The 27,666-nt window shown below is 44.6% G+C and overlaps 1 protein-coding gene across 2 annotated transcripts in view; it reads left to right on the top strand.

The window, feature by feature from the left end:
- The window catches only part of BCAT1 (branched chain amino acid transaminase 1), a 106,604-nt gene that overhangs the window by 32,025 nt on the left and 46,913 nt on the right, over positions 1 to 27,666 (top strand). Inside the window, exons 1-2 of one of the 2 annotated variants that reach the window (XM_068277995.1) lie at positions 1,283 to 1,396; positions 11,493 to 11,567. In XM_068277995.1, the coding sequence (XP_068134096.1) occupies positions 1,358 to 1,396; positions 11,493 to 11,567 (114 nt within the window). In that variant the 5' untranslated portion in view covers positions 1,283 to 1,357. Of the gene's footprint in view, positions 1 to 1,282; positions 1,397 to 11,492; positions 11,568 to 27,666 lie in introns of those variants that run through there. The other variant, XM_068277996.1, reaches the window with a different exon arrangement.

Raw genomic sequence — 27,666 nt, 5'->3', positions numbered from 1 at the left:
CCTTTTGGCGCAGGATGTCCACTGCGCCTGCATGAGCAGCTCTCAGAGTCGCTCGCAGTACAGTCTGGATGAGGTCACTGCGACTCAGTAAGCCGCATGGTGTAGCGCTAGCAGAGCCAACCCAGCGGAGGAAGCGGTTTTCGAAGGCAGGCAGGAGAAGCCTCCTTAGGATGCAGGGGCTTCCCCCTCTGGTGTTGAGTACCCCCTGGGGGGCCTTTTTTTCCTTACAGGGGTACTATAATGCTGATTACACACGATTAAATTTCTCATCTGATTAACGGGTAATCTGAAGGAAAGTTGTATAGTGTGTGCATGTCCAAACTGTTCCTGATCTGTAACAGGACTGACTTCCCGATGATAACTTTGCAAAATCAATCCCGTTATCGATACGGGAGCAGATCAGACATGCCAGAAATATTTGTCCGATCCCATCAATCGGAAAAGAAATTGCATTGTGTGTACTTAACCTTCACGGGGGAACCTAATTTGTCATATCTGATTCGCATAACAATGGTGTGGCAGAAGACAGTGATGTCAGAAACACACAGCCTGACATCAGTTGCTAAAGTGTAATGCCACCCTGGTGACCTCACAGCGCTGGTATACAATGTTGAACAGCTCTAGTGTTTCAATTTGTAGGCTTGTGAGGTCACATAATGGATATGACATAAATCTATCAGCAAGATGCACGAGAAGCTCTATGTTATGTAGTTAATGTAATGGAGTTGGACAACTGTGACATCACGTCAGTAGACCACCCCTCCCAACTTTTTTAGATGAGAAAGCGGGACACTTAAGCCACACCCCTGATCACGCCTCATCACACCCCTAGTCACGCATACTATAAAGATTTCATAAGAAAACTATGTTGTTTTATAATTCAAGCCACACTGGTCCTTTCCATCCTGGTTTTCATTTTCCTTCATAGTAACATTTTAAAATTAGTAGTATATCAATTTAAAGGATGGGAATAAAGTTTAGATTCAATCAAACACATTTTTTGGTAGAAAAATACAAATATGTACATAGAAAGAAGGACAAAGTCCTAAAAGAGGGACAAATGAGGAGGAAAGAGGGACTGTGCCTCCGAAAGAGGGACAGTTGGGAGCTATGGACTAATATATCATTGTATCTATTCATAATCTCGGTGTTCCATCTTATTAGCATACATCTGCATATGCTGTGATACACTCAGCGCTGCAACGGACAGACGTCACCATGCTCAGCGCCTCTTCTGCAACGGTCCTCCTAGAGCACAGCTCTGACAAGCCAGACATGCGTGACGTCACGGCACGGGGCAGGAGGAGAGTGTGACGTCACTGCGGGGGGTGTAGGTGGTCACTGGTGACGGAGAAGAATGGCGGAGCTGGCAGAGGAGAGGGTAGCTGGGCATCAGGTAACCCGATCACCCGTACGGAATGCGGATGGATGATTGGAGAGGGGAGAGGGGTCACGTGGCTGTAGAATAACCTTCCACCAATCCCCGCCCTCATCGCTCTCATCTTATCCATACTGGACAGATTGATATATTTATAGGTCACCATACAATCCAAAATAGCGCTAGCCGTGGGGGAGGGGGGCATCCATCTGTCCCTTCCCTATTAGAGCATAATGTTATTCCACAGACAGACCTTTCTGTAGCTACAGTCTGTTTACAGAGATCTTTTATATAAAAAAATATATTTTTACCTCATACAGAAACCATTATGTCTGTCCGTCTAATGCTGGGTACACACCATGCGTTTTCCCACTCGATCCGCGGGTCGATGAAGATCGATTCGACTATTTCCGACATGCTCGATTCGGGCTTTGATTGTTCCTGCCGTCGATTTTGCATACTTAACATGCAAATCGACGGCAGGGACGATCGAAGCCCGAATTGAGCACGTCGGAAATAGTCGAATCGACCCGCGGATCGAGTGGGAAAACGCATTGTGTGTACCCAGCATAAGAGAACATTATATACCTCCCATGTACAGGGGTCTACTGCCATCTCCTATTCTACAGAAACCCTCAAAGATCAGCAGAACTCCCCACAGAGCATTGCCATCTTCCCTTACCCCAACACCATCTTCCCTTACCCCCAACACCCCATGCTACAATGTGATCATCATGTTCCCCTACAGAGACCCTCATAGATCAGCAGTACCCCCCCCCCCCCCCCTCCCTCACAGAGCAATGCCATCTTCCCTTACCCCAACACCATTTTCCTTTACCCCAACACCCCATGCTACAATGTGATCATTATACTATACACCCCCTAAAGAGAAAAAATCCCTATGGCTTCATATAGCACTGTGTTCTCAGTTTTAGAGATGATGATGATTATTATTGTATCCCTCATACAGAGAGATCCTTTTATTATCTCATACAGAGATCAGTAAATTCCCTTATACATCCTCATGTTGGGAGATCATCATGTATTGCTATAGACAGCATTCCATGATCTCATTCAGAGACATCACTGTATCCATCTATTGAGGTCTATATATAATCTCAGAAAGAGATGTCAGTTTGTCGACGTTCATGGACAACGACATGATCTCATACAGCGAGATCAGTGCGTATCCCTATAGAGAGCATTATGTAATTTCACATAGGGGCATCAGACTGTTTCCCTACAAACAACAACTTATTTAGAGGGATAGATCACCTTTTTGCCTATATATAACATTGTATAGTCTCATACAGAGAGGGAGTGTCTCCCCCTATAGAGAGCATTTATTATTCTCATAAGGAGAGAGCAGTGTCTCCCCTATAGAGAGCATTGTATAATCTCATACAGAGAGAGCAGTGTCTCCCCCTGTAGAGAGCATTGTATAATTTCATACATAGAGATAGTAGTCTCTCCCCCTATAGAGAGCATTGTATAATCTCATACAGAGAGAGCAGTGTCTCCCCCTATAGAGAGCATTGTATAATCTCATACAGAGAGAGCAGTGTCTCCCCCTATAGAGAGCATTGTATAAACTCATACATAGAGATAGTAGTATCTCCCCTATAGAGAGCATTGTATAATCTCATACAGAGAGAGTAGTGTCTCCCCCTATAGAGAGCATTGTATAATCTCATACAGAGAGAGCAGTGTCTCCCCCTATAGAGAGCATTGTATAAACTCATACAGAGAGCAGTGTCTCCCCCTATAGAGAGCATTGTATAATCTAATACAGAGAGAGCAGTGTCTCCCTCTATAGAGAGCATTGCATAATCTCATACAGAGAGAGAGAAAGCAGTATCTCCCCCTATAGAGAGCATTGTATAATCTCATAGAGAGCAGTGCCTCCCTGTATAGAGAGCATTGTATAATCTCATACAGAGAGCAGTGTATCCCCCTATAGAGAGCATTGCATAATCTCATACAGAGAGAGAGAGAGCAGTATCTCCCCCTATAGAGAGCATTGTATAATCTCATAGAGAGCAGTGCCTCCCCGTATAGAGAGCATTGTATAATCATACAGAGAGTAGTGTCTCCCCCTATAGAGAGCATTGTATAATCTCATACAGAGAGGGAGTGTCTCCCCCTATAGAGAGCATTGTATAATCTTATACAGAGAGGGAGTGTCTCCCCCTATAGAGAGCATTGTATAATCTCATACAGAGAGGGAGTGTCTCCCCCTATAGAGAGCATTGTATAATCTCATACAGAGAGAGCAGTGTCTCCCCCTATAGAGAGTATTGTATAATCTCATACAGAGAGAGCAGTGTCTCCCCCTATAGAGAGTATTGTATAATCTCATACAGAGAGAGCAGTGTCTCCCTCTATAGAGAGCATTGTATAATCTCATACAGAGAGAGAGGGCAGTGTCTCCCCCTATAGAGAGCATTGTATAATCTCATACAGAGAGTAGTGTCTCCCCCTATAGAGAGCATTGTATAATCTCATACAGAGAGGGAGTGTCTCCCCCTATAGAGAGCATTGTATAATCTCATACAGAGAGGGAGTGTCTCCCCCTATAGAGAGCATTGTATAATCTCATACAGAGAGGGAGTGTCTGCCCCTATAGATAGCATTGTATAATCTCATACAGAGAGAGCAGTGTCTCCCCCTATAGAGAGCATTGTATAAACTCATACAGAGAGAGCAGTGTCTCCCCCTATAGAGAGTATTGTATAATCTCATACAGAGAGAGCAGTGTCTCCCTCTATAGAGAGCATTGTATAATCTCATACAGAGAGAGAGAGCAGTATCTCCCCCTATAGAGAGCATTGTATAATCTCATACAGAGAGGGAGTGTCTCCCCCTATAGAGAGCATTGTATAATCTCATACAGAGAGGGAGTGTCTCCCCCTATAGAGAGCATTGTATAATCTCATACAGAGAGGGAGTTTCTCCCCCTATAGAGAGCATTGTATAATCTCATACAGAGAGAGCAGTGTCTCCCTATATAGAGAGCATTGTATAATCTCATACAGAGAGGGAGTGTCTCCCCCTATAGAGAGCATTGTATAATCTCATAGAGAGCAGTGCCTTCCCGTATAGAGAGCATTGTATAATCTCATACAGAGAGCAGTGTCTCCCCCTATAGAGAGAATTGTATAATCTCATACAGAGAGGGAGTGTCTCCCCCTATAGAGAGCATTGTGTAATCTCATACATAGAGAGAGTAGTGTCTCCCCCTATAGAGAGCATTGTATAATCTCATACAGAGAGAGTGGTGTCTACCCCTATAGAGATCATTGTATAATCTCATACAGAGAGCAGTGTCTTCCCCTATAGAGAGAATTGTATAATCTCATACAGAGAGGGAGTGTCTCCCCCTATAGAGAGCATTGTGTATTCTCATACATAGAGAGAGTAGTGTCTCCCCCTATAGAGAGCATTGTATAATCTCATACAGAGAGAGTGGTGTCTACCCCTATAGAGATCATTGTATAATCTCATACAGAGAGCAGTGTCTCCCCCTATAGAGAGAATTGTATAATCTCATACAGAGAGGGAGTGTCTCCCCCTATAGAGAGCATTGTGTAATCTCATACATAGAGAGAGTAGTGTCTCCCCCTATAGAGAGCATTGTATAATCTCATACAGAGAGAGTGGTGTCTACCCCTATAGAGATCATTGTATAATCTCATACAGACAGGGAGTGTCTCCCCCTATAGAGATCATTGTATAATCTCATACAGAGAGCAGTGTCTCCCCCTATAGAGATCATTGTATAATCTCATACAGAGAGCAGTGTCTCCTCCTATAGAGAGAATTGTATAATCTCATACATAGAGAGCAGTGTCTCCCCCTATAGAGAGAATTGTATAATATCATACAGAGAGGGAGTGTCTCCCCCTATAGAGAGCATTGTGTAATCTCATACATAGAGAGGGAGTGTCTCCCCCATAGAGAGCATTGTGTAATCTCATACAGAGAGAATGGTGTCTACCCCTATAGAGATCATTGTATAATCTCATCCATAGAGAGCAGTCTGTTATATGTCAATAGAAGCTCTGACATAATCTCTTATGGAGAAATGAAGAAAGAATTATATATGACAATCTCCTGCAAACACACCGCCCTCCACAGCATCACTGTACATGCAGGCTGTGTACAGGGATATCCCTTTCTCTGGGGACCATAACTCTGCCATTCAGCTCATTAATGTCAGGATAATGATCTGTAGGAGAGTATCCATAGATTCTATACCTGTTGCAGTCATTGGTGAAGATCTGCACAGACGCTGCATTCAATAATCACCAACGTGCAGCCTATTCCTGGGGGGCTCAGATTATGAAGTCATCATCTCCCTGGCCTAGTTCTATCACACCCAACAGATGTGCAGAGGGAGGGAGAGAGGGATGCACTGGCGGATGGGGTTTGGGGCTATTTGGGGATATTGTGCTTCTGTCCTTTTCATAGGGACTAGTGTTGGTTTTGAGTTTCTGTGAGGAGCTCCCAGAGGAACCCTCATTTGCAGTCAAGTGTATCTGTAGTCAAGATAAATGACGCAATCCTCAACGCAACATTGCAAGATGTTCTGTTAGATCCCTGTATATATATATATATATATATATATATATATATATATATATATATATATATATATATATATACACAGGACCTTCTCAAAAAATTAGCATATTGTGATAAAGTTCATTATTTTCTGTAATGTACTGATAAACATTAGACTTTCATATATTTTAGATTCATTACACACAACTGAAGTAGTTCAAGCCTTTTATTGTTTTAATATTGATGATTTTGGCATACAGCTCATGAAAACCCAAAATTCCTATCTCAAAAAATTAGCATATTTCATCCGACCAATAAAAGAAAAGTGTTTTTAAAACAAAAAAAGTCAACCTTCAAATAATTATGTTCAGTTATGCACTCAATACTTGGTCGGGAATCCTTTTGCAGAAATGACTGCTTCAATGCGGTGTGGCATGGAGGCAATCAGCCTGTGGCACTGCTCAGGTCAATGGAGGCCCAGGATGCATCGATAGCGGCCTTAAGCACATCCAGAGTGTTGGGTCTTGCGTCTCTCAACTTTCTCTTCACAATATCCCACAGATTCTCTATGGGGTTCAGGTCAGGAGAGTTGGCAGGCCAATTGAGCACAGTAATACCATGGTCAGTAAACCATTTACCAGTGGTTTTGGCACTGTGAGCAGGTGCCAGGTCGTGCTGAAAAATGAAATCTTCATCTCCATAACACCTAAGCAGTGCCAGGGACGGATCTAGGTGGGGAGGGGGCAAGCGGGTCTCTTGCCCCAGGCGCAGTTTGTTGAATTCTTAAAAAGGCGGCAAAATTTGGATGGTGAATGGCAGTTTAGGCGCCAAAATCTGACCTTGCCCCAGGCGCAACTTGGGGCAACTTGGTTTAGATCCGTCCCTGAGCAGTGCCACAGGCTGATTGCCTCCATGCCACGCCGCATTGAAGCAGTCATTTCTGCAAAAGGATTCCCGACCAAGTATTGAGTGCATAACTGAACATAATTATTTGAAGGTTGACTTTTTTTGTTTTAACCACTTCTGGACCGGCCGCCTAACCCCCCTTAGTGACCAGGGCATTTTGCGGTGGAGGGGGGTGCGCGCGTTTGGGGGGGTCGGGCGGCCGGATCCCGTCTGTGGCTGGCTGGGCTGTCTCTCCCCTGTGTAGCCAAGTGTCCCCCCTGTGTGCAGCAGCCATCACTTACCTTCCAGGCTCCAGCGATGAGCCTCAGTAGCCCCCTTCTTCTCCGGCCGGCATCTCCGCTCCAAATGACGCTCAGGTCGGGTCGCAGCTTGATGACGTCATCAAGCCGGGACCCGGCCCTGACGTCAGACGGAGCAGAGATGCCGGCCAGAGCGGAGGGGGGCGCCGATCATCGCTGAAACGGCAGGGAGGTGAGTGGATCCTCTTCTTTTCCCCCCTGCCGCCGCCGCTGTCAAAGTGATCACTACGATCCGACGGCAATCGTAGTGATCACGTGATCAGCAGCCATACGCGATGGCTACTGATCACTGAGGGGAGATGCCAGCTGTCATATGACAGCTTAATCTCCCCCTCCGGGTGCGCACGATCGCGTCGGGAGCGGTTCTTTAACGCGGATGTTGAATCAACGTCCGGTTTGAACTGTACCACCCCCTGCCGGACGTTGATTCAACCTGCGGCGGTCCCCAATAGGTTAAAAACACTTTTCTTTTATTGGTCGGATGAAATATGCTAATTTTTTTGAGATAGGAAATGTGGGTTTCCATGAGCTGTATGCCAAAATCATCAATATTAAAACAATAAAAGGTTTGAACTACTTCAGTTGTGTGTATTTGAATCTAAGATATATGAAAGTCTAATGTTTATCAGTACATTACAGAAGATAATGAACTTTATCACAAAATGCTAATTTTTTATTTTTTTAGAAGATCCTGTATATATATATATATATATATATATATATACATATATACACACACACATACATACATATACAGTACATATACACTGTACAGAGGATTTAGGGGGCACAGAGGATACAAAAATAGGGTGTACAGGGAGAGGGAGATGTATAGAGGATGCAGGAGACACAGTTGATACAGAAGTACAGAGGATGCAGGGCATTCAGGGTGCAGGAATACAGTGGATGAAGAGGATACAGGAATACAGAGGATGCAGGGCTCACAGGAAGTGCAGAGGGTGCAGGGGAGACAGGGTGCAGGAATACAGAGGATGCAGAGGGCACAGAGTAGAATGCAGGGGGCAGGAATACAGAGCATGCAGAGGGCACAGGGTGCAGGAATACAGAGGATGCAGGGGAGTGGACACAGAGGAGAATGAAGGGGACACAGGGTGCAGGAATACAGAGCATGCAGGGGCACAGAACAGAATGCAGGGGACACAGGGTGCAGGAATACAGAGGATGCAGGGGACACAGGAGAATGCAGGGGGACACAGGGTGCTGGAATACAGAAGGAGCAGGAATACAGAGGGTGCAGGAGTACAGAGGGTGCTGGAGTAGAGAGGGTGCTGGAATACAGAGGATGCAGGAGTACAGGGGATGTGGGGGACATCTGGGGGTGCAGTCAGAGAATGTAAAAACAGAGAAAGGGAGATGCACAAACTTTTTGGAACTTCAGAGTTGCTTTAAAACATACAGGTAAATAGCGAAAGTGTGGAAATACTTTTGCGTAATGAACCGTGGCGGTGGCGTCTCACCCTAGTAACCGCGCCTTCTGTTATGTGTTGTGGGTTAATCATTACAGAAAGCGATGTGTATAATAGCTGTATTACAATGTGAGGTTTATACAACAGCATGCCTCACCACTCCATATGCTTCAATATACAATTACAATGCACCAAGGACATCCATATAATACCGGAGGGGTTTATTGCTGGAAATTTACCAGCCTGCCCCGGACGGCTATGTTACATGATACAATTAGCAGAACTTCCTGTAATTATGGGAACATGAGAAGTACTGATCCTCTGCTTTTCTGGATAATTATAATGATTTCCTTCCAGTTCCTGTTTTTGCATTAAAGGACTGCTAGCACCAACAATTTTAACATTTAAAAGTAATGAAAACACATAAATAAAAACTACATTTCTCCCAGAGTAAAATGAGCTGTAAATTACTTTTCTCCTATGTTGCTGTCACTTACAGTAGGTAGTAGAAATCTGACATTACTGACAGGTTGTGGACTAGCCCATCTTCTCATGGGAGATTCTCAGGGTTTCCTTTATTTTCAAAAGCACTTAGGGCTCAGACACACTATAAGCGCTTTTCTGAGCACTTGCGATTGATTATCATTTTCTGAGCACTTTTTAAAAATCGCTCCCATTCACTTTCATTAAAATCTCAATTTTTACAGCGATTTTAATGAAAGTGAATGGGACATGAAGGTGGTAAAATTGGTCAGTGATTGGCCAATCAAAATTGACAGTATGTACCAGGCTTTAATATGTTGGCCCTCATACTACTGTACATGGAAGTGGTAAAATTAGCCTTATGTGCACACACTTCCAATTTTGATTGGCCAATTTTACTTCCTCCATGTAATGTGAAAGCTTAACTACACAATCTGTTCATCGTATTCAAGATCACTATATGGAAGTGGTAAAACTGGGCAGTTATAAGCCAATCAAAATTGCCTGACAAGTGCTGATAAGCGCTGATTTATTTACCTTTCCTGGCTCCGCATGGAGATAGGCGGAAATAGCCAATCTCTGTTGGGTCCGCTCTACTGCGCAGGCGCGGGAGACTTGCGCCTGTGCATAAGAGCGGGCCGACAGCGATCGGCTATCTCCGAGCGGAGAGCCGATACTGCACTTACGCTGAAGCTGGGAAGGTAAATATTTACATCCTCGCTGTTCGGGGAGCTTTATCGCCATGGGACCGAGTACCCCCCAGGGGAAGCCTCAATAGGATCCGGAGGCTTCCCCCACCCGAGGTGAGTACCCCCCAGGGGAGGGTTTTTTTTTGTTACAGGTTTTCTTTAAAGGGCAAGTTAGACACTTGGAGTTTTGTTTTTCCTTCTTATGATGGCCATAGCTATAGCATTCTGAGTCCAGTAGTCTCATTTCTCCCGCTGCATTCTGTAGAATCAGGAGGTGAGACTGAGGCCTGTCTCTGTAATCTCTGAACAGGTGGGCGGGGCTGGGACTCGCGATCAGAGATTTTTCCATCTCATCAGAAGACGCAAGAGACAAAATATGTTTAAAGACAGCTTTGAGTGCTAGTAATTGCTCTTTATTAACATTTATTTGGATCATAATCAATTGCTTATTTTGAATCGTGTTGACTTGTCTCCTCTTCTCTAAAATATTCAACAGTAATAGAGCAACATTAAACCGCAGATTTATTGCAGCTAAAAATACAGACACTAGATTTTGATTGGCCGGGAAGATCTTTTTGTGGCAAAGACAGGAGGAACAAATGCTCACTCCCAGACAGCACTCTGTAATTTATATTGGTCTGCAGACTACCATCAATTAGCCAATAAATGGTAAAAATAACTCACACCTATGTCTGCAATACCAAATCAAGCAGGGCCTGTGCAATTCAGCCATAGACAGGAGAGGGGGTTCGGTTGCACATAGTCGTAGACTACATGACCAACCTCTACCTCGTGCAGGTAATCTAGTTAGTGTACGTAGCTTAAAGTGGTAAGAAACCCAGCGTTTCCTCTTTCTTCTAAAAGATTATTTACAGTATAAAATCTACTACCACAAAAAAAATTGTAGCAGAACAGCATTCAAACAGTTAATCGCAGAACTTTGGTCTTTAGTGGAAAGCTCCTTGCTTCAGTGGGCAGCTTCTGACCGAAGAGGTGATAACATTATCTTTTGTTTACATTCCTTTGTCAGATACATTTATTAGACATTAGCAAACTGCAAGAACTGAGCAATGCTGAGCTGAAAAGCAGAAAGAGCTGAGAAGTGATCACTAGATAGATTTTAATATATAAATAAAGCAGCTATTCAATAAAATGCAATAGCAGCTTTCAAAGCAGATGAACCGTACTTTGGGAATTTGTAATTTCTAAACAGACAAACATACTTGGGCATGAAAGCAAATATGATAACTGTATGAGTGATAAAAAGTAGGAACACACATTTTTATTGAATGTTATGTCAGAGTTTTAGTGTACTTTAAGAATAGGCTTATATCGTTGTTTTGTAATATTCCCTTTAGTAGGACACCTCTCGCTTGTCCCCCCTGCTCACCTCACCATAGCACAGAACAGGCTGCCAAGCAGTGTGTCTATACAAGGGTCATTCCCAGAATGTTCCTCTGGGACTACAATCATTGAACATCTGTAAGCAGCTTTAGGATGCAGACATAACCCAGACATTGTGGGATGTGAAGGTGTCCCTGTAAAACTGTACTGTAATGTTACAGCTGTGATCGCTGATAATACATGTGCTGTGCAGCCATGAAATGGCGAGGTCATCTGATCTACGCCACCACAAACGTCAGCTGTGTTTACCAGCCGTTCCAGTCATACGTCTTATCAGATAATGCCACAGTTATATTAATGTCTCTCTGCGTGTCGTAATCCATCTCTGTTTTTTTCCTTGCAGAACTGTAAGAACGGCTGTGACAATGGCAGCCCCAACCACGACGGCCATAATGATCACGGGATTGATGTGTTTAAGGTGAGCTGTGTGCATTGGGCGTGGTCTCTAGATTGGATCATAAAATGTCTCATAGGCATTCTGGCCTATGAGACATTTCCACACAAATCTATTAAATGTCTGATGAACCTGAATACTGTGTGAATTTATATAGTAATGGTAAGTTCTGGTCCACTTAAAGCATATCAAAGAGCCACCTCTTCTCTGTGAAGAAAAGGATTCCTGCCATTCTCCGCCCCCGAGGAGCTTTCACTCTCATGTGCTCACCACATCCTCAGTTCTTATTCTGCAATGTTGTACAGGGATCACTGATCCATTCACATCAGTCTCCACCCCCGAGGAGCTTACACTGTAATGTCCTCGCCACATCCTCACAGTTATTATACATATTCTGCAATGTTGAACAGGGATCACTGATCAATTCACATCAATCTGCGCCCCCGAGGAGCTTACACTCTAATGTCCTCACCACATCCCCACAGTTATTATACATTTATACAAGATATATTCTGCTAAGTTGTACAAAGATCACTGATCCATTCACATCAGTCTCTGCCCCAGAGGAGCTTACACTCTAATGTCCTCACCACTGTCTCACATTATCAAATCATGCAATTCCTACTCACTGAAAGTAGTGAGGAGACCACATAATTAACCCTTTCCAATCCATTTTCTGGATCACCCACTATTCCCTCCCCTCTGGCCATCATGATCTTCACACCCATAAGAAGTGTGGCCACAAAAACACCTGATCTGAAGGATAGTCAGGAAGAGAAGGTATTGAAGGAAGAGAAGGTTAGTAGTTGCCCCGCCCCCCCAGCTCTGGGTCCCCCTGCTCTCTTAAAGTTACACCCCTGCTAGGGGGTGACCCGGCATCAGGGGGAGGGGCTGGTTCCAGCCCGCGTGCTGTAGCTCCACCCCATTGCACTAGCACCAACGTAAGTCCGTAATTATGCGACACAACGTGTTGCCCTGGGGATCACCCTTTGGGATTAGATCCAACAAGACACCCCTAGTGATGTGCCCAAACGCGCTCACATAATGTCGAAATTACATGGCGCAGTGACAGAGGATTGGGCTGACGTAGCGACCCTGCCGGCAGCCATATTTTCCTATGTCAGACTAAGTTCAACATTGGACCTATGCTGGGAAAGGCCAATGGAAACCGTAATGGAAGAGTAAACAGAAGCCAGTTAGGTTTATTCTGAGCAAACACTGCTGATAATCAAAGAGACCTGTAAAGTTTAAGGCTAAGTTCACAGTGGGACGTTAAAGTCGTGCGTTAAAACAGCATTTAACGCAGAATAACTCACTGCAATGAAAAATCAATGCCCTGTTCACAGTGCACACGTTGCGTTGGTGTCTAACGCTGCACGTTAAATAAAAGTACTGCATGCAGTGCATTATACACGTTATTAGCTGCGTTGGACTGTTTGCACATGCTCAGTAATGACTTGGAAGCATACTTTTCATTGCCTGTATTTTTTACTGTATCTGCTGTATGCGACGGTAACGCTGCGTTGCCACTTTTTGGGCGCGTTGCGTTGTAAGCTTGCGGTGCGACTTTAACGTGGCATCAAAACGCAACGTCCCACTGTGAATCTAGCCTGAATCTTTATTATTATTTTTTTTTGGCAGCTGAATGAACCAGATTTTTGCATCACACTGATGTGGCTGCTGTGCAGATTTCAGAGATTAAATGTAAACAAATATAATACAGCAGGGAGGTTCTATAGTCTATTGCTATTTCTACATACTGTATACAAATGTAAGTTTATTTTCAGTTGACATTTGCTTTAAATTGTTGTTCTATTTACCCATTCCGGGGTCTCATCAACACCCAACTATAGAACTGTAGGTGCCTGAATGACAAATGAAACAGCTGAACCACCCAGAAAATCTGCCATTAATTCCCTCACCTGCATGGAGTTTGTGGGCGGTTTTACACTTGTTTTTTGGTGCGATGCTCCTGCAGCAGAGCAACGCAAAAATCCTCACTCATATGATCCTGCGGCAGAGTGCGCTGACAGGGTCATATGCATAGCCCCGCCCCCTCAGTGACGTACTCCCTGCTGGTTGGGAGTACCTCACTGGGATTTCCATCGGTCCGCGCACTGCGGAGGCTGAAGGGAGGGTTTGGTGGGCGAAGGCTGAAGCGGAGGGTTTGGCTTGCGAGCGAGGACGGCAAGCTCAAACACGTCTCTCTTCAGTATGCGTGCGCAGCCATACGTAAGCGTACATAAGCACGCTATGTGAGCCAACTGCGCCAGCATTCTGGATACAGGAAATGACTACTGCGCCAGCGTGGGGACTATTACTTCCGGGGCACGGGGATTTTACCGGACGGAATTGCGGGGAAAGTAACGATTTTGGGAGGCAACTGACAATACGATCCTGCATGGATTTACTTACAGAACAGCTGCAGGTAGACCGTTTTAATGATTGTGAGTTTGCTTGATGACTTCTTTAACCACTTAAGTACCAGCGGTCTATGCCCCCTTAAGGACCAGAGACCGCTGTTACAATAACGGCGGAATAACGACGAATCACCGCTTATACCGCCACAACCGCCATCCACGCTGCAATCCTCAGGACACCCACTGTGTCATGTGAGCTGGTCAGGAGCCGCTTTCATTGGCTCCTGACCTTGTCTATCAATGTAAGCCTATGGGAGTTGCTTACATTGAAAGACAGGGCCAGGAGCCAATGAAATTGGCTTACATTGAAAGACAGGGCCAGGAACCAATGAAATTGGCTTACATTGAAAGACAGGGCCAGGAACCAATGAAATTGGCTTACATTGAAAGACAGGGCCAGGAGCCAATGAAATCGGCTCCTGACCGGCTCACAGGGCTCTGCTGACATAGAAACAGGCAGAGCGAGTGAGCTGCGACGGGAGACGGCTGGGATTCAGCGGCGAGATCGTCGGGATCGCCAAAAACAGCGGATGCGCGCTGCGGAAGGGAATTGAAATCTATGCCCTCGCAGCCAGATAACCATCAAAACGGTGTAGATTTCACTTAAAGGGATACTTAAGTAAAAAAAAAAAAAAGATTTTTACTCACCTGGGGCATCCCTCAGCCCCCTGAAGCTGTATGGTGCCCTCACAGCCTTGCTCCGATCGTCCTGTCCCCACCGGCGGCTAATTCCGGGTCTGGCAACAGCCACCGTCAGGCTGGGAACGCGAGTGACGGCGACAGGCTGGGAACGCCAGTGATTCTCCGTGTTCTCAGCCGCTATATCACCCTCTATGCTGCTATAGCGTATATGTTATACGCTATAGCAGCAGAGAGGGTGATATAGCGGCTAGGAATGCGAAGAATCACTCGCGTTCCCAGCCTGTCGGCGGCTGTCGCCGAACCCGGAAGTAGCCGCCGGCGGGGACAGGACGATCGGAGCTGGGCTGCGAGGGCACCATACAGCTGCAGGGGGCTGAGGGATGCCCCAGGTGAGTAAAAATCATTTTTTTTTTTTTTACTTAAGTATCCCTTTAAGTAGTTATAGCTGAATTATCGCAAGTACCTTCTGTTTTAAGAAGGCAAATCACACTAAGCATTGTTTTTTAGTAGGAGGGCTTTTCAATCTCCATTAGTCCCCTATACATTCCTAGCGGTTTGGGTAGCCCGCGCTGTTTGGTTACTCTGTTAGATTATGATAGGAATACTAAAAGGAACTCGATGTGAGAGACATATGGAGGTTGTCCACAGACCTCAGGAATCACTCTGTTAATCTCGGGGGGTCACAGATCATCGTAGGAGGTCCATCAAGCCTCCAATCATAATCCAGTCCATACACAATCAATCGATTCCGGATTCAACCCTTGCACGAATAATCTTCAGAATTTATTGTAATAATGTATGCGGTTATGCAGCAGACGAAAAAGCACAATGCTTTTTTGTCTGCTGTATAACCGCATACATTATTACAATAAATTCTGAAGATTATTCGTGCAAGGGTTGAGTCCGGAATCGATTGATTGTGTATGGACTAGACATATGGAGGTTGTCATATTTATTTCCTTTGACACAATACCAGTTGCCTGGCAGTGCTGTCCAAAACATCTGGTCGTCATGCTCTTTCAGGGTCTACGGCTACAAGTATAAAGGCCTGTACACACTCACAAACACCGTCACCCAACAGGGATCAAGACCTGATCCCTCTAGCAACATTGCAGAGGCAATAAGGGGGCATTGGGGGCGCCATCGGCCATCTCCACTGAGTTTCATGTGGCATCCATACAAGCCTTTAGAAGCAGTGGATCAGCAGGACAGCCAGGCAATGTGCATTGTTTAAAATTAAAGAAAACGTATAACGAAGAAAACCTCCCCTGGGGGGTACTCACCTTGGGTGGGGGAAGCCTCGGACGTCCTCCGGGCTGTACTGCGCAGGCTCAGTAGTTCTGAGCCTGCGCAGTACAGCCCGGAGGACGTCCGATGACATCAGCGCGCCGGCGTGAAACGCAGAATGGAGCGCAGAAGAAGCCTGACCTGGCCCCTGGCCAGGTCGGGTTGGCCACCGGAGACCACCGGGAGCCTGCGGAGCGGCGCCGAGGGCACCTCCTGCCTGCCACGGGCTGGAGGAAGCCCCAGGTAAGTGGATTTGGATTTTTTCATAGTCCCTGAACCTTCCCTTTAAAGCTAATGGGAACCTAGAAAAAAAAATCAGACAGATACTTACCTAAGGATAGGGAAGGCTCTAGGCCCTTTTTTCCAGGTTCCCATTAGCTGGACTATTATTATTATTAGCTGGATTATTATTGTTCCCATTAGTTCTGGGACTGGCACATTATCCTGCAGTCCCTTCCCCCCTTCCAGCACCAGAGTCCACAATGTTTATCCTGCATCGGTTCTGCTTTTTGTCTTGACACACACAGAGCCATAAGCACGCCACACATATGTGACGCACGCCAGGATATATATTACATGTTTAGTCACATAAACGTTCTGTGCTGAGCCAGATTCCTTCTCCCCGGAGTGACCCTCAGCGCTGAGCGCACAGCCAAAAATAGAGTCTGATCTTGGCAGTGTTAGAGCAGCTCCATACAGAATGTGAGCGGCCTGAAGCATTATATGAGATCTCGTAATACTCTCATTCCTTTTTAGTATTTTAAAATGAGATGCATCCAGATTCAGCAGGTTTTCCACAGTGCAGGACTGCAACCTCTTGCCTCTTGAGTTAGCCTCTCTCTCACGCTGCAGTGTACAAGGGTTGGAAATAATGGAAACACCTAACATTTTGGCATCATATTCTATGAACATATTTTAAGCAATCAAATTTTGACATATGTAAAAAAATTTTTGTTTATTATTTTTGTTATTTGATATGTTTAACCTATTTTGGTTCCTGGTCGTAGAAACTACGTCCAGGAACCATGCGCGCTACCGCGCGCTCCCGCGGCCGATCGTGCGCGTGCACGCGCGGTTCGTTAGCCAGGCAATCAGTGAATCGGGCTATGGTGCCCGATCACTGATTCCTCTCCCCCGCTGAAAAAGCGACAGCTTCTCTCGGAAGCTTCACCTTTTCTGGCTGTTACCTCCCCCATGCGTCGCTCTAAGCGTGTGTTACGCTTAGAGTGACGTCATGTAAACAAACTCATGGCCGCCATCTTGTGGCCAAAAAGTAATCCTACAACCAAAAGTAAAAAAAATTAAAATCAACACACATTTACATTTTAAACCTATTGTTTACATCCCACCCTCCCAAAACTACCCAAATAAAATGTTTAAAAAAATATATAAAAAAACAAACATTACAATTAAAAAAAAAACATGTAAATATTTACCTAAGGGTCTAAACTTTTTAAATATCAATGTAAAGATGATATATTTCTATGTTTTTTAAATTTTAAACTTGTAAATTGTGATAGATGCAAAACGGAAAAAATGCACCTTTATTTCCGAATAAAATATTGTCGCCATACATTGTAATAGGGACATAATGGAGGCATGTATTATTTTAAAACTATAATGGCTGAAAACTTAGAAATAATGATTTTTTCCAGTTTTTACTTATTCTTCCTGTTAAAATGCATTTACAGTAAAGTGGCTCTTAGCAAAATGTACCCCCCCCCCCCCCCCAAAGAAAGCCTAATTGGTGGCGGAAAAAACAAGATATAGATCAGTTCAATGTGATAAGTAGTGATAAAGTTATAGGCTAATGAATGGGAGGTGAACATTTCTCAAGTGAAAACGATGGAACGCGAATGGGTTAATAGTTTGTTTTACAGATCTTTAAAACAAAGTTAATTATAATTTATAAAAATGGCAGATCTCACAGACTTTCAAAGAGGCCGAATTGTTGGTGCTCGTATGGAAGGCGCTACTGTAACAGAAACTGCCTGAATGCTTGGCATTTCAAGAGGTACGGTCTCAAAAGTAATGACTGCCTTTGAAAGAGAAGGAAAAACTTCCTCAGCAAAGCACAGTTGTGGGCGAAAGTCGAAGTTGTCTGAGAGAGACTGTCTGACTCTAAATCGACTTGTTAGAAAAGCTCGCAAGACCACGGCTCCTAAAATCACTGCAGAGCTGAATGAACACCTACAGAACCCAGTTTCCACAAAAACTGTTCGTCAGGAGCTGCACAAATCTGGATTCCACGTAAGAACTGCAATTAGAAAACCTCTGCTCCCAAAGACAAATGTTTCAAAGCATTTAGAGTGGTGTAGAAACCACCAGAATTGGTCATTCGAGCAGTGGAAAAATGTGATTTTCTCATTTCTAACCTCCGGCCGAGTGTACGTTTGGAGTCAGCCAAAAGAAGCATTTCATCCAGACTGCATTCTCCCATCCGTAAAACATGGCAGGGGTTCTGTGATGATCTGGGGTGCTATTTCTTGGAAATCCGCCGGGTCAATCATTTCCCTTCATGGAAGAATTAACAGCTGAGACTATTAAGGAGTTTTGGGCGACCAAGTTCATCCTATGGTTCAAAAACTGTTTCCAGAGGGGAATTCCATCTTTCAAGATGATAATGCCCCAATCCATACAGCTAGAATTGTTAAAGAATGGCACGAGGAACATTCTAATGAAGGTGAACATCTCATCTGGCCAGTGGCCACCACAATACCCAAACCTCAACATTATTGAGCATTTATGGTCGTTATTAGAAATTCAAGTAAGAAGTTGATTTCCGCCCCCATCATCTCTAAAAGAACTGGAGGGTGTTTTAACTGAAGAATGGGCTAACATTTTTTTGGGAACAATTCACAATTTGTATGAATCAATACCACTGAGAATTGAGGCTGTAATTGCCGCAAAAGGTGGACCTACACCATATTATAATATATTTTGTTGATTTTCAAGGTGTTTCCATTATTTTGTCCAACCCCTGTATGTGTGAGTGAGGGAGCGGAGCTGGAACCAGAGAACATACATTACTTAAATGCAAAAGAGTAGGGTCACACTTGAGGCTACGGGAAATTGCGGGCGAATCTGCATTCTTGGCCAACAGCCAGCTGAGAACAGATGACTGTCAGCAATGGTGAATCGCACGTGTTGCGCTGTGAAAAGCACCAGTGTTTTCTCTTTTCCCCTGCTACAGAAAACCGCACATTGTTCCCAGTGCACTACAACTGTGTGCGTTTTTGCAGGCGTTTTCATGTTGCGGAAATCCCTGTGATTTTAAGAAGTGTGACCACTTCCTGAGGATGCAATATTAACCGTTTCCAGAAAGCGGTGATTGAAATCTATTCCCTGTCTTGGAGCTGGTATTCCAGCCAGGGCGTAGATTTCACCTCACTGCTCCCACTGATCACGTCGCTCTCTGCCTGCCGCAGCTCAGTTGCCCATTCTTCCATGAGGTGTTCAGGAGCCGATTTCATTGGCTCCTGACCCTGTCATCAATGTGAACAAATCCAATTGACTTACATTGATCACATGGTCAGGAACCAATGAAAGCGGCTCCTGACCGGCTCACAGAGCTCTGCCCTCAAAGATCCGGCAGAATGGGTGACCTGAAGCGACGGGTGTGCAGCTTGTGTGGCTGTAGCGCCGATTTGTCTTTCGGTTTTGGAGTCAGCGGTCTCTTGTCCTTAAAGGGGAACTTCAGCCTAAACAAACATACTGCCATTAAGTTACATTAGTTATGTTAATTAGAATAGATAGGTAATATAATTTTTTACCCTCCCTGTTTTAAAAGAACAGCCAAATGTTTGTGATTCATGGGGGCTGCCATCTTTGTCATGGGGGCAGCCATCTTTTTCTTTGAAAGGAGGTGACAAGGAGCAGAAGACACAGTTCCAACTGTCCTGTGTCCTGATAACCCCTCCCATCTGCACACGCTAGGCTTCAAATGTCAAATTCAAAATGTAAAAAAAAAAAAGCAGAATGAGAGCAAGAACATCAGAAATCCCATCATGCTTTGCACAACATCAGGGGGAAAAAAGCCCGAGCAGTTTTCTTCTGTGCAGCTAAAAATAAGGCTTGGATAAGAGAAACAAAGTTCTGATGCTGTGAAACTGTTAAAGAAACACCAGGCCTTTTCAGTGCTGCTGAGTAAATTTTTAGTCCGGAGGTTCACTTTAAGGGGCCAGAGACCGCTGGTACTGAAGGGGTTAAGTAATACTAAGGAAGTATTATTTCAGCAGAAATGACCTCAACACTGTATATTGGTGCAAAATAAAAATAACCAGAAAATCCTTATTTGTAGAGAAAATCTATTCTATATTGTGCAAGGTCAAGTAACTGCCAGTTACTTGAGACTCCTATTTAATTTTAGTTCCTGTTTGTTCCCATTGCTTCTTCAGCGTTATGTAGCTTGGCTGAGTGACCTTGACCTATAAAGCAATGAGGGTTGTCCCTGTGCTGCGGCTACATGAGGGGGGCGGGGCAGACACAGCGATGGACATGGACACATGGTCTGCCAGAAAGTCAAGTACTGAAGAGACTATCTTTTACTCGTTCTGTTTCACTGATCTAATTTTTATTTTAGTGCCTATAAGTAATAATGGCAGATTTGTAAAACTTTTTGCAACACTTCCACTTGTGCACAAAGCTTTGTGAATATGTAGGAGAATACGCCACCATTTTCTTTTTTTTTGTAAAAGTATGTGCGTGTGGTGCCGGCTTACGTGGAAATGTGTTCAACATCAAACTTTATCAAACATCAAACTTAACGATAACACTAGTAACGCACAATTATGTAGAAATGTTCACAAAATTAACCTTTACAAAATACACGATTATGTACATATGTACAAAATATGAACTTTTGTGGTAACTGTACTAACACACAATTATGTACGATTGAGCAATATATGACATTATATGGTAAGTGATAACGCTTTGTTATGTACAAATGTGCATATTACCCTTTATGTAACTTTAATACCGCACAAATATGTACAAATGTGCATAATATCAACCGAAATAATGCACAATTACGTACAAAATATGATTTTTTTATGGTAACTGTAATAATGCACAATTATGTACAAATGTGCATAATATAAATCTTTATGGTAACAGAAGTATCACAGAATTATTTGGAAATGTGCATCATATCAACCTTTTACTTATAATTACCAGACAGAAAAATCAAATCTACACAGTGATGTATCCAGGGCCGGATTTAGGCCATGGTCTAGGGCACCACAGGAGCAAGGGCACCAATGCAGCAGGCTAAACTAGTGCAGCATTTGCAAGCCTGCAAATCTCTCTGCACGTTGGCGTTGTGGCCGACAGCTGTGGACTTGGGAAGTATTGCAGAGTTACAAGCGGAGGATGTGGAATAACAGCTGCCAGTCGCTCACATCTCCGCTTGTCTCCAATGTTGAAGCTTCCTCTTCCACTCTGATTCGCTGGTAACATGCTGTCGAGTCACAAGTGAGAGATGCTGGTTGGAGGGACAGATGTACAGCAGCGGCTGATGGAGATGGAGGGGAAGAGGAAGCTTTGGCAATGGAGACGAGCGGAGAGGTGACACTGATGGCTGCTGCATGTTGTGGAGGTGAGCTGGCTACCTATACTGAAAGGTAGGAGTGGGAAAGGGAGGGATTAAGGGAGTCCTCTAGCTACCTATACTTGAATCGTTCATTATCGATTGTGCCGATCAACTGAGATTATTTACAACCAATCCAATCAGAATTTCTGATCGCTCAAACGATTTTTCTCTAGAAATTGGACCGTTAGTGGACAGCTTTAGGCTGCAGAGCTGCAGGAACTGACAGATGATGTCACCCTCCTTCAACAATCAGTTCATTTAGGTTTATAAATCTCCTGCTGTATGTGTATTTCAGGGGTGTATTTAGCTGTGGCCGGAGTTTTCCTTCAGAATCTCTTGTCTTTTCTGTATTATGTTCACATTTCATCCAAATTCCCCAGTCTGACCTCATATGACCTGTCAGCTCCCCCCAACATCTGGCATGATGGCGCATTCCTGCCTCCATGCAGTTGTTGTATTTGGCTGATTTTCTATCATTCTCCTCCTCCGTCTTCCCACAGTGAGAATTAGAGATGGGAAGTCCGGATCTTTTCAAATCTTCAAATTATTTTACTAGGGAAGCATTCTGGGGGTGAAATGACTAGCAGGACAGGACTTTCCCTGCAGTGGACAGAGAAGGGGAGGGGGGTGGACAGACAGAGAAGGGGAGAAGATGAACAGAGAAGGGCAGGGAGTGGACAGAGAATGGAGGAGGTGGACGAAGAGGGGTGAGCAGAGAGCAGAAATGTTTTTTAGCACACATTACCAGGGGCATGTGTGCCCCTGCTAAAACGCCGCTATCCCGCGGCTGAACGGGGATCCCTTACCCCCCAAACCCCCCTTGCAAAATCTACGACCAACTTGGTCATAAATTTTGCTGCTGCTGGAGGCAGGGCTAAGGCTGCAGCCCTGCCTCTCAGCGAGTCTATCAGCGGCGCATTGCCGCCTCTCCCCCACCCCTCTCAGCGAAAGAAGACTGAGAGGGGCGGGCGAGAGGCGGAGATACGCGCTGACAGACGCGTGTAAGGCAGGGCTGCGGCCATTAGCCCTGCCTCACCAGGAAGAGATCCCCGCAAAGAACGGAGGGGATTTGGAAAGTAAGGGACCCCCGTTCAGCCGTGGGATAGCGGCGTTTTAGCAGGGGCACACATGCCCCTGCTGAATATAAGAGCTGAAGAGAGTTTTATTTTCGCTTCAGACTCTCTTTAAAACAGAAGGTATTTGCGATTGAATAGAAGCATAGGGATTGGATTGCAAAAGACCAGTGGGAATCCTCCCTAGCAACAGAGAGGCTGTTGCTAAGCCTAACTGTGAAAATAGTAAGATACCAGCCAACCTCCCTACTCACTTGCATGCTATTTTGGCAGTTAGATTTAGTAGCAACTGTCATTCAGGAAATGCTTTTGAAATCAAAGAAAACCCTGAGAACCTACCATGAAGAGATGGACTAGTGCAATACCTGTGGGTTCTGTCAGATTTTAACTGCTAACTTTTTTCACTGGTGTGATCCTTTAAGTGTGAACCTAGCCTAAGGGGCTGTGTTGGTGAGACCGCTGTTCTCCTGAGTTCTCAGCTCTGCACACCTACCTCACCCACTATAAGTGACTCACCTGCAGTATTCTCTTATCTCCCAGTGGTGAAATCTCTGCAATTCTGAGTTCCTAGCTCATCTCAACTACTACATCCATTACCAACGCCCTCCCCTCTCTAGACACATTCTTTAGGTCCTGTTTCCACTATGTACGAATACACAGCGTTTCTCCGCATCTGTCAATAGTCACACTGTCACTCTGTCAATAGTATCTCGTCTGAATCACGTGCCGTTGCGCTACTGGACAGCATGCGGCAGTTTTTAGTTGCACTCCTCCGGATACTTGCGACTTTGCAGCTGCATGGGCTTCCGAATTAGACGCGGCACCCAGTGGAAATAAGCCCTTTAATTATTTTATATTGAAATATAAGAAGCCAGCCAAATGGGCTACCCTTGCACTATAATGTAGTTGTGTGTCTTTATGTACCTCCAGGTTAACCTGCTGGGCGGTCTGGACAAGCTCAGCTCGTCCAGTACCACCGGAGCCTGCCGCTCAGGCCCTGCTGGGCCGATTTGGCTCAAATAAAAAGCAGCACACGCAGCCGGCACTTTGCCAGCCGCGTGTGCTGCCTGATCGCCGCTGCAGCGCGGCGATCCGCCGCATGCAGCGGCGAAAGAGGGTCCCCCCAGCCGCCTGAGCCCAGCGTAGCCGGAACAAAAAGTTCCGGCCAGCGCTAAGGGCTGGATCGGAGGCGGCTGACGTCAGGACGTCGGCTGACGTCCATGACGTCACTCCGCTTGTCGTAAGCGAAACACGGAAGGCCGCTCATTGCGGCCTTCCGTGTTACTTCTGGCCGCCGGAGGCAATCAGAAGATCGCCTCCGGAGCGCCCTCTAGTGGGCTTTCATGCAGCCAACTTTCAGTTGGCTGCATGAAATAGTTTTTTTTTATTAAAAAAAAACCCTCCCGCAGCCTCCCTGGCGATTTTAATAGAACGCCAGGGAGGTTAAAGGGAACCTGAACTGAGTAAAATTATTTAAAATAAACACATGACGTAGCTGCAAATGAATATTACATACTTACCTCGCCGTCAGTTCCTCTAAGAAGCTCACCATTTTCTTCTTACAGTGATCCCTTCCAATTCTGACAGTATTTTGTCAGAACTGAAATATACCAGTTGCTGTCAGTTATATATCAGCAGCTGTCAGTTACAACTGAATGTGCAAGGTAATGTCCATGTTTTCCTATGGCTCAGGTGGGTGATATTACAGTTTAACAGTGTGCTGACCAGGAAGCTGTTATGGGGTAATGGCCATTTTTAAAATGGAGGACAGAGAATTCCATTGACCACAGTGGACAAATGGGACGCAGGAGAGGAGAAAGAGAATGAGGAGTAGACTACACAGGAGGTAAGTATGACCTGTGTATGGTATTTTTGACTTTTTTTCAGTTCAGGTTCTCTTTAAAGTGGACCTGAACTCTTGCACAGGACAGAAGGAAAACATAGAGAAATCCACCGTGTATGTATTTAGAGAGTTTAGCCTGTCTAATTCCCCCTCATCTGTGACTAATCACAAGTTATAATTTGATCCCTTAGCTGGGCAGGATTTGTATCAGCCCGTAACAAAGAAAGATTTCTTCTTTAAAGGTTATTATTATGCTGTTGCTCATCTTTTAGAGCTGAGATTAAGTTCTGAGTTCAGGTCCGCTTTAAATAAACACTGAGTATATGAGAACCTTCACTATAGGCGGTTACCTGTAGTCCCTCATTGCGTGACATTCCCAGCATCCCCTCCACACCAGCTGAAATGTGACATCAGGCTAGTCTTGCAGGTGATGGGGCAGACTGGCAGAGTAGCGGGCCTGTGTGCACTGGAAGCTCAGTCCCCAGGTGGCGGATATTTGGTACGGCAGCACCATAATGCCCTCCTGGGGGGATTATGCCAGTAATAGGATAACATGTCACTGCTGTTATTGTTTTCTTGCAGCAGGAATGCGGCCTCAGAACAGCCGGCTTCTTGTGGTTTATTTATCTGCAGCTGGGAAAGCAGATTTTGGGGATTTTTAAGGCTTCATCAATCCCTTTCTGGCAGAGCAGAACAGAGACTCGTGAGAGGCAGCTTAAATCTCAGATGCAGGATGTTCAGTAGTCCCGGGGGCAGAATAACTAAAACTAGGTTTATTTACAAGACTCAGCACCTCTCTACATAAACAGTATCTTCACTCTGTCTTCCTAGCTAGAGCATAACAGGAACCAACATCACACCACAGTCTAGATAATCTCATTGCAATGCAAGTCAAACAGTGCCATCTACAGGCCAAATGTATGAACACACAGGAAACATTTATTTTAGTGTTGGATGGTTTGGTAAGGGGGTTACAACTTCCTTTATGTTTTTATTATTGTCCTCTCTGCCCCCATTGGGGAGTATTTCCACCAGAGGCACCCAGTGAGATTTCTTTGCATTTTTTCTTCCTTCTGACCCCATCCATGATACAGTATTAACCAATAGCCCTCCTACTGCTGATGTTTTATTCATAATAGAAAATAAAGTAGCAATCCAGCAGGGTTAGGATATTGCTAGTAAAATAGGTAAGTAGAGTGGGGAGTCTAGGCGCGCCGAGACCATTTACAGGGGAAAAAGTAACTTCCACTAATGAGTGTGGTACGTGGGAGAAGGTGAGAGAACTCTTAAAGTGGAGCTGTCAGCAATACTATCTCAGAAAAAAACCCTCATATATAAGTAGATAAATACTTGCTCTACTTACATAACATTTGTATTGCACTGTCCACATTTTGATTTTAGTGATTTTTCTACAGTAAAAAAAAAAAAAAAGAATCTTTCTAAATTAGGATTCTTCATTTTAACTGTGTCTATCTTGTAGCCAATCTGTCATTTCCTCCCTGATGCTGGGCATACACGGCTCGATTTTGCCTCTCTATTCTCCCGCTCGATCGATTCCCTGCTTGATTCTGCAGGCGATTCCCTTATCTTAAGCTCGTTTTTCTTATCTTTTTCCATTGTCCTTAAAGCAGAATCGAGCGGCGAAACGATCAAGCGGGAGATCGGACATGTTGGAAATTATCTATCGAGCCATCTAAATAGCTCAGAATCGAGCCGTGTGTTCCCAGCATTACTCTCCTCTACCTGATTGTGTATGCATTGCCCGCCCTCCTCCCAGTCTTCAGGCACTCCCACCCAGCTCTGCAACAGAAAGTGCATTGTCTCAGCATGAGAAATATTGGCCAATCAGAAAGGAATAGAGGTGCGGGAGGGGAAACAGGAGGCAAAGAGGCTTCAGCCAATCAGGCTTTATAAGTTAAGTCTGAGAGTAAAGTAAAGAAGCAAAAAAAGACAACCCAGCATGCCCTGCAACTTCCTTTGTGTGACAATATACCAAGTGAGAGTCAGGCAAACTGGGGAATGATCATTTATCAACAAGAAAAGTAATAGTGATTTTAACTTTTGGATTGCCTGGTTAGCATCCTTATTACTTGTTTACCAGATAAAAATAAAGAATTGATTTTTGATTTTATGCCCGACAGTTACACTTTAACTGTAGACGCTGAGAGCTCGAAGAATCCAGCAGGGGGAGTGGAGTCCATTGTAATCAGTATGTCAGGTGGGAGGAGCTTGGAACTCAGGAGCGGCAAAGGTGTCACAACTAGAGACCCCGAGAGACAAAGCAGTCCAGCAGGGGCAAAACAACTTCTGACAAGGGGGAGAGCACAAGTGGGGAGCTGGGACCTCAGGGGAGCAGTCATCTCACAACCCAAATTCATAAAAAAATAGAAGAGACTGTTACTAGTAAATACCTCTCCAGCATTCCCTAAACACTGATATCGGTACTAGGTAGAGTGACCCTGTAATTTAATGTGGCCTATCAGTCCTGAGCTTTGCCCAGTGGTTCTGCTCAGCAGTGGAACATTATCTGTATTTGTATTCCTGGAAGTGCCTCAGATGACTATGTCAAGGTCATTTCCTTTCTGTTGACTCAGTATTACATTTTCCTACATCACTCCATACAGCTGAGTGGCGCCTTGGACTGCTATTGGACACGTGATTGTTCTGCCAAAATACAGTAAATATAAAAAAAAACAGAGATCTGGGATCTCTCCTGGCTTCACACGTAGATGGCTTGCGTTTATTGGACGCAGAGGTGTGTGGGTGGGTGGGGAAAACATATAAACACATACCTCCCAACATTTTGAGATGAGAAAGAGGGACACTTAAGCCACGCCCCTGCCACACCCCTGATCATGCCCCTCCACACCCCTAGTCACGCATACCATAAAGATGTCATAAGAAAAATATGTTGTTTTATAATTCAAACCACACGGGCCCTTTCTATCCTGGTTCATTTTCCTTCATTGTAACATTTTAAAATTAGTAATATATCAATTTAAAGGATGGGAATAAAGTTTAGGGTCAATCAAACACATTTTTAGTAGATAAATATATATATTTACATAGAAAGAGGGACAAAGCCCTGAAAGAGGGACAAATGAGGAGAAAAGAGGGACAGGGCTCCCAAAGAGGGACTGTCCCTCCAAAAGAGGGACAGTTGGGAGCTATGTAAACACACCCCGAACCTTAAAAAAGATCTAGACGTGAGGATTCTTCTCATGCTAAAATATGGGGGGGGGATGTCAAGTTGAAGTGGGGTGTG

The sequence above is a fragment of the Hyperolius riggenbachi genome, chromosome 3 (genome assembly GCF_040937935.1).
Source record: "Hyperolius riggenbachi isolate aHypRig1 chromosome 3, aHypRig1.pri, whole genome shotgun sequence".
Taxonomy (NCBI): Eukaryota; Metazoa; Chordata; class Amphibia; order Anura; family Hyperoliidae; genus Hyperolius; species Hyperolius riggenbachi.
This window is presented reverse-complemented; position numbering and strand designations above follow the sequence as displayed.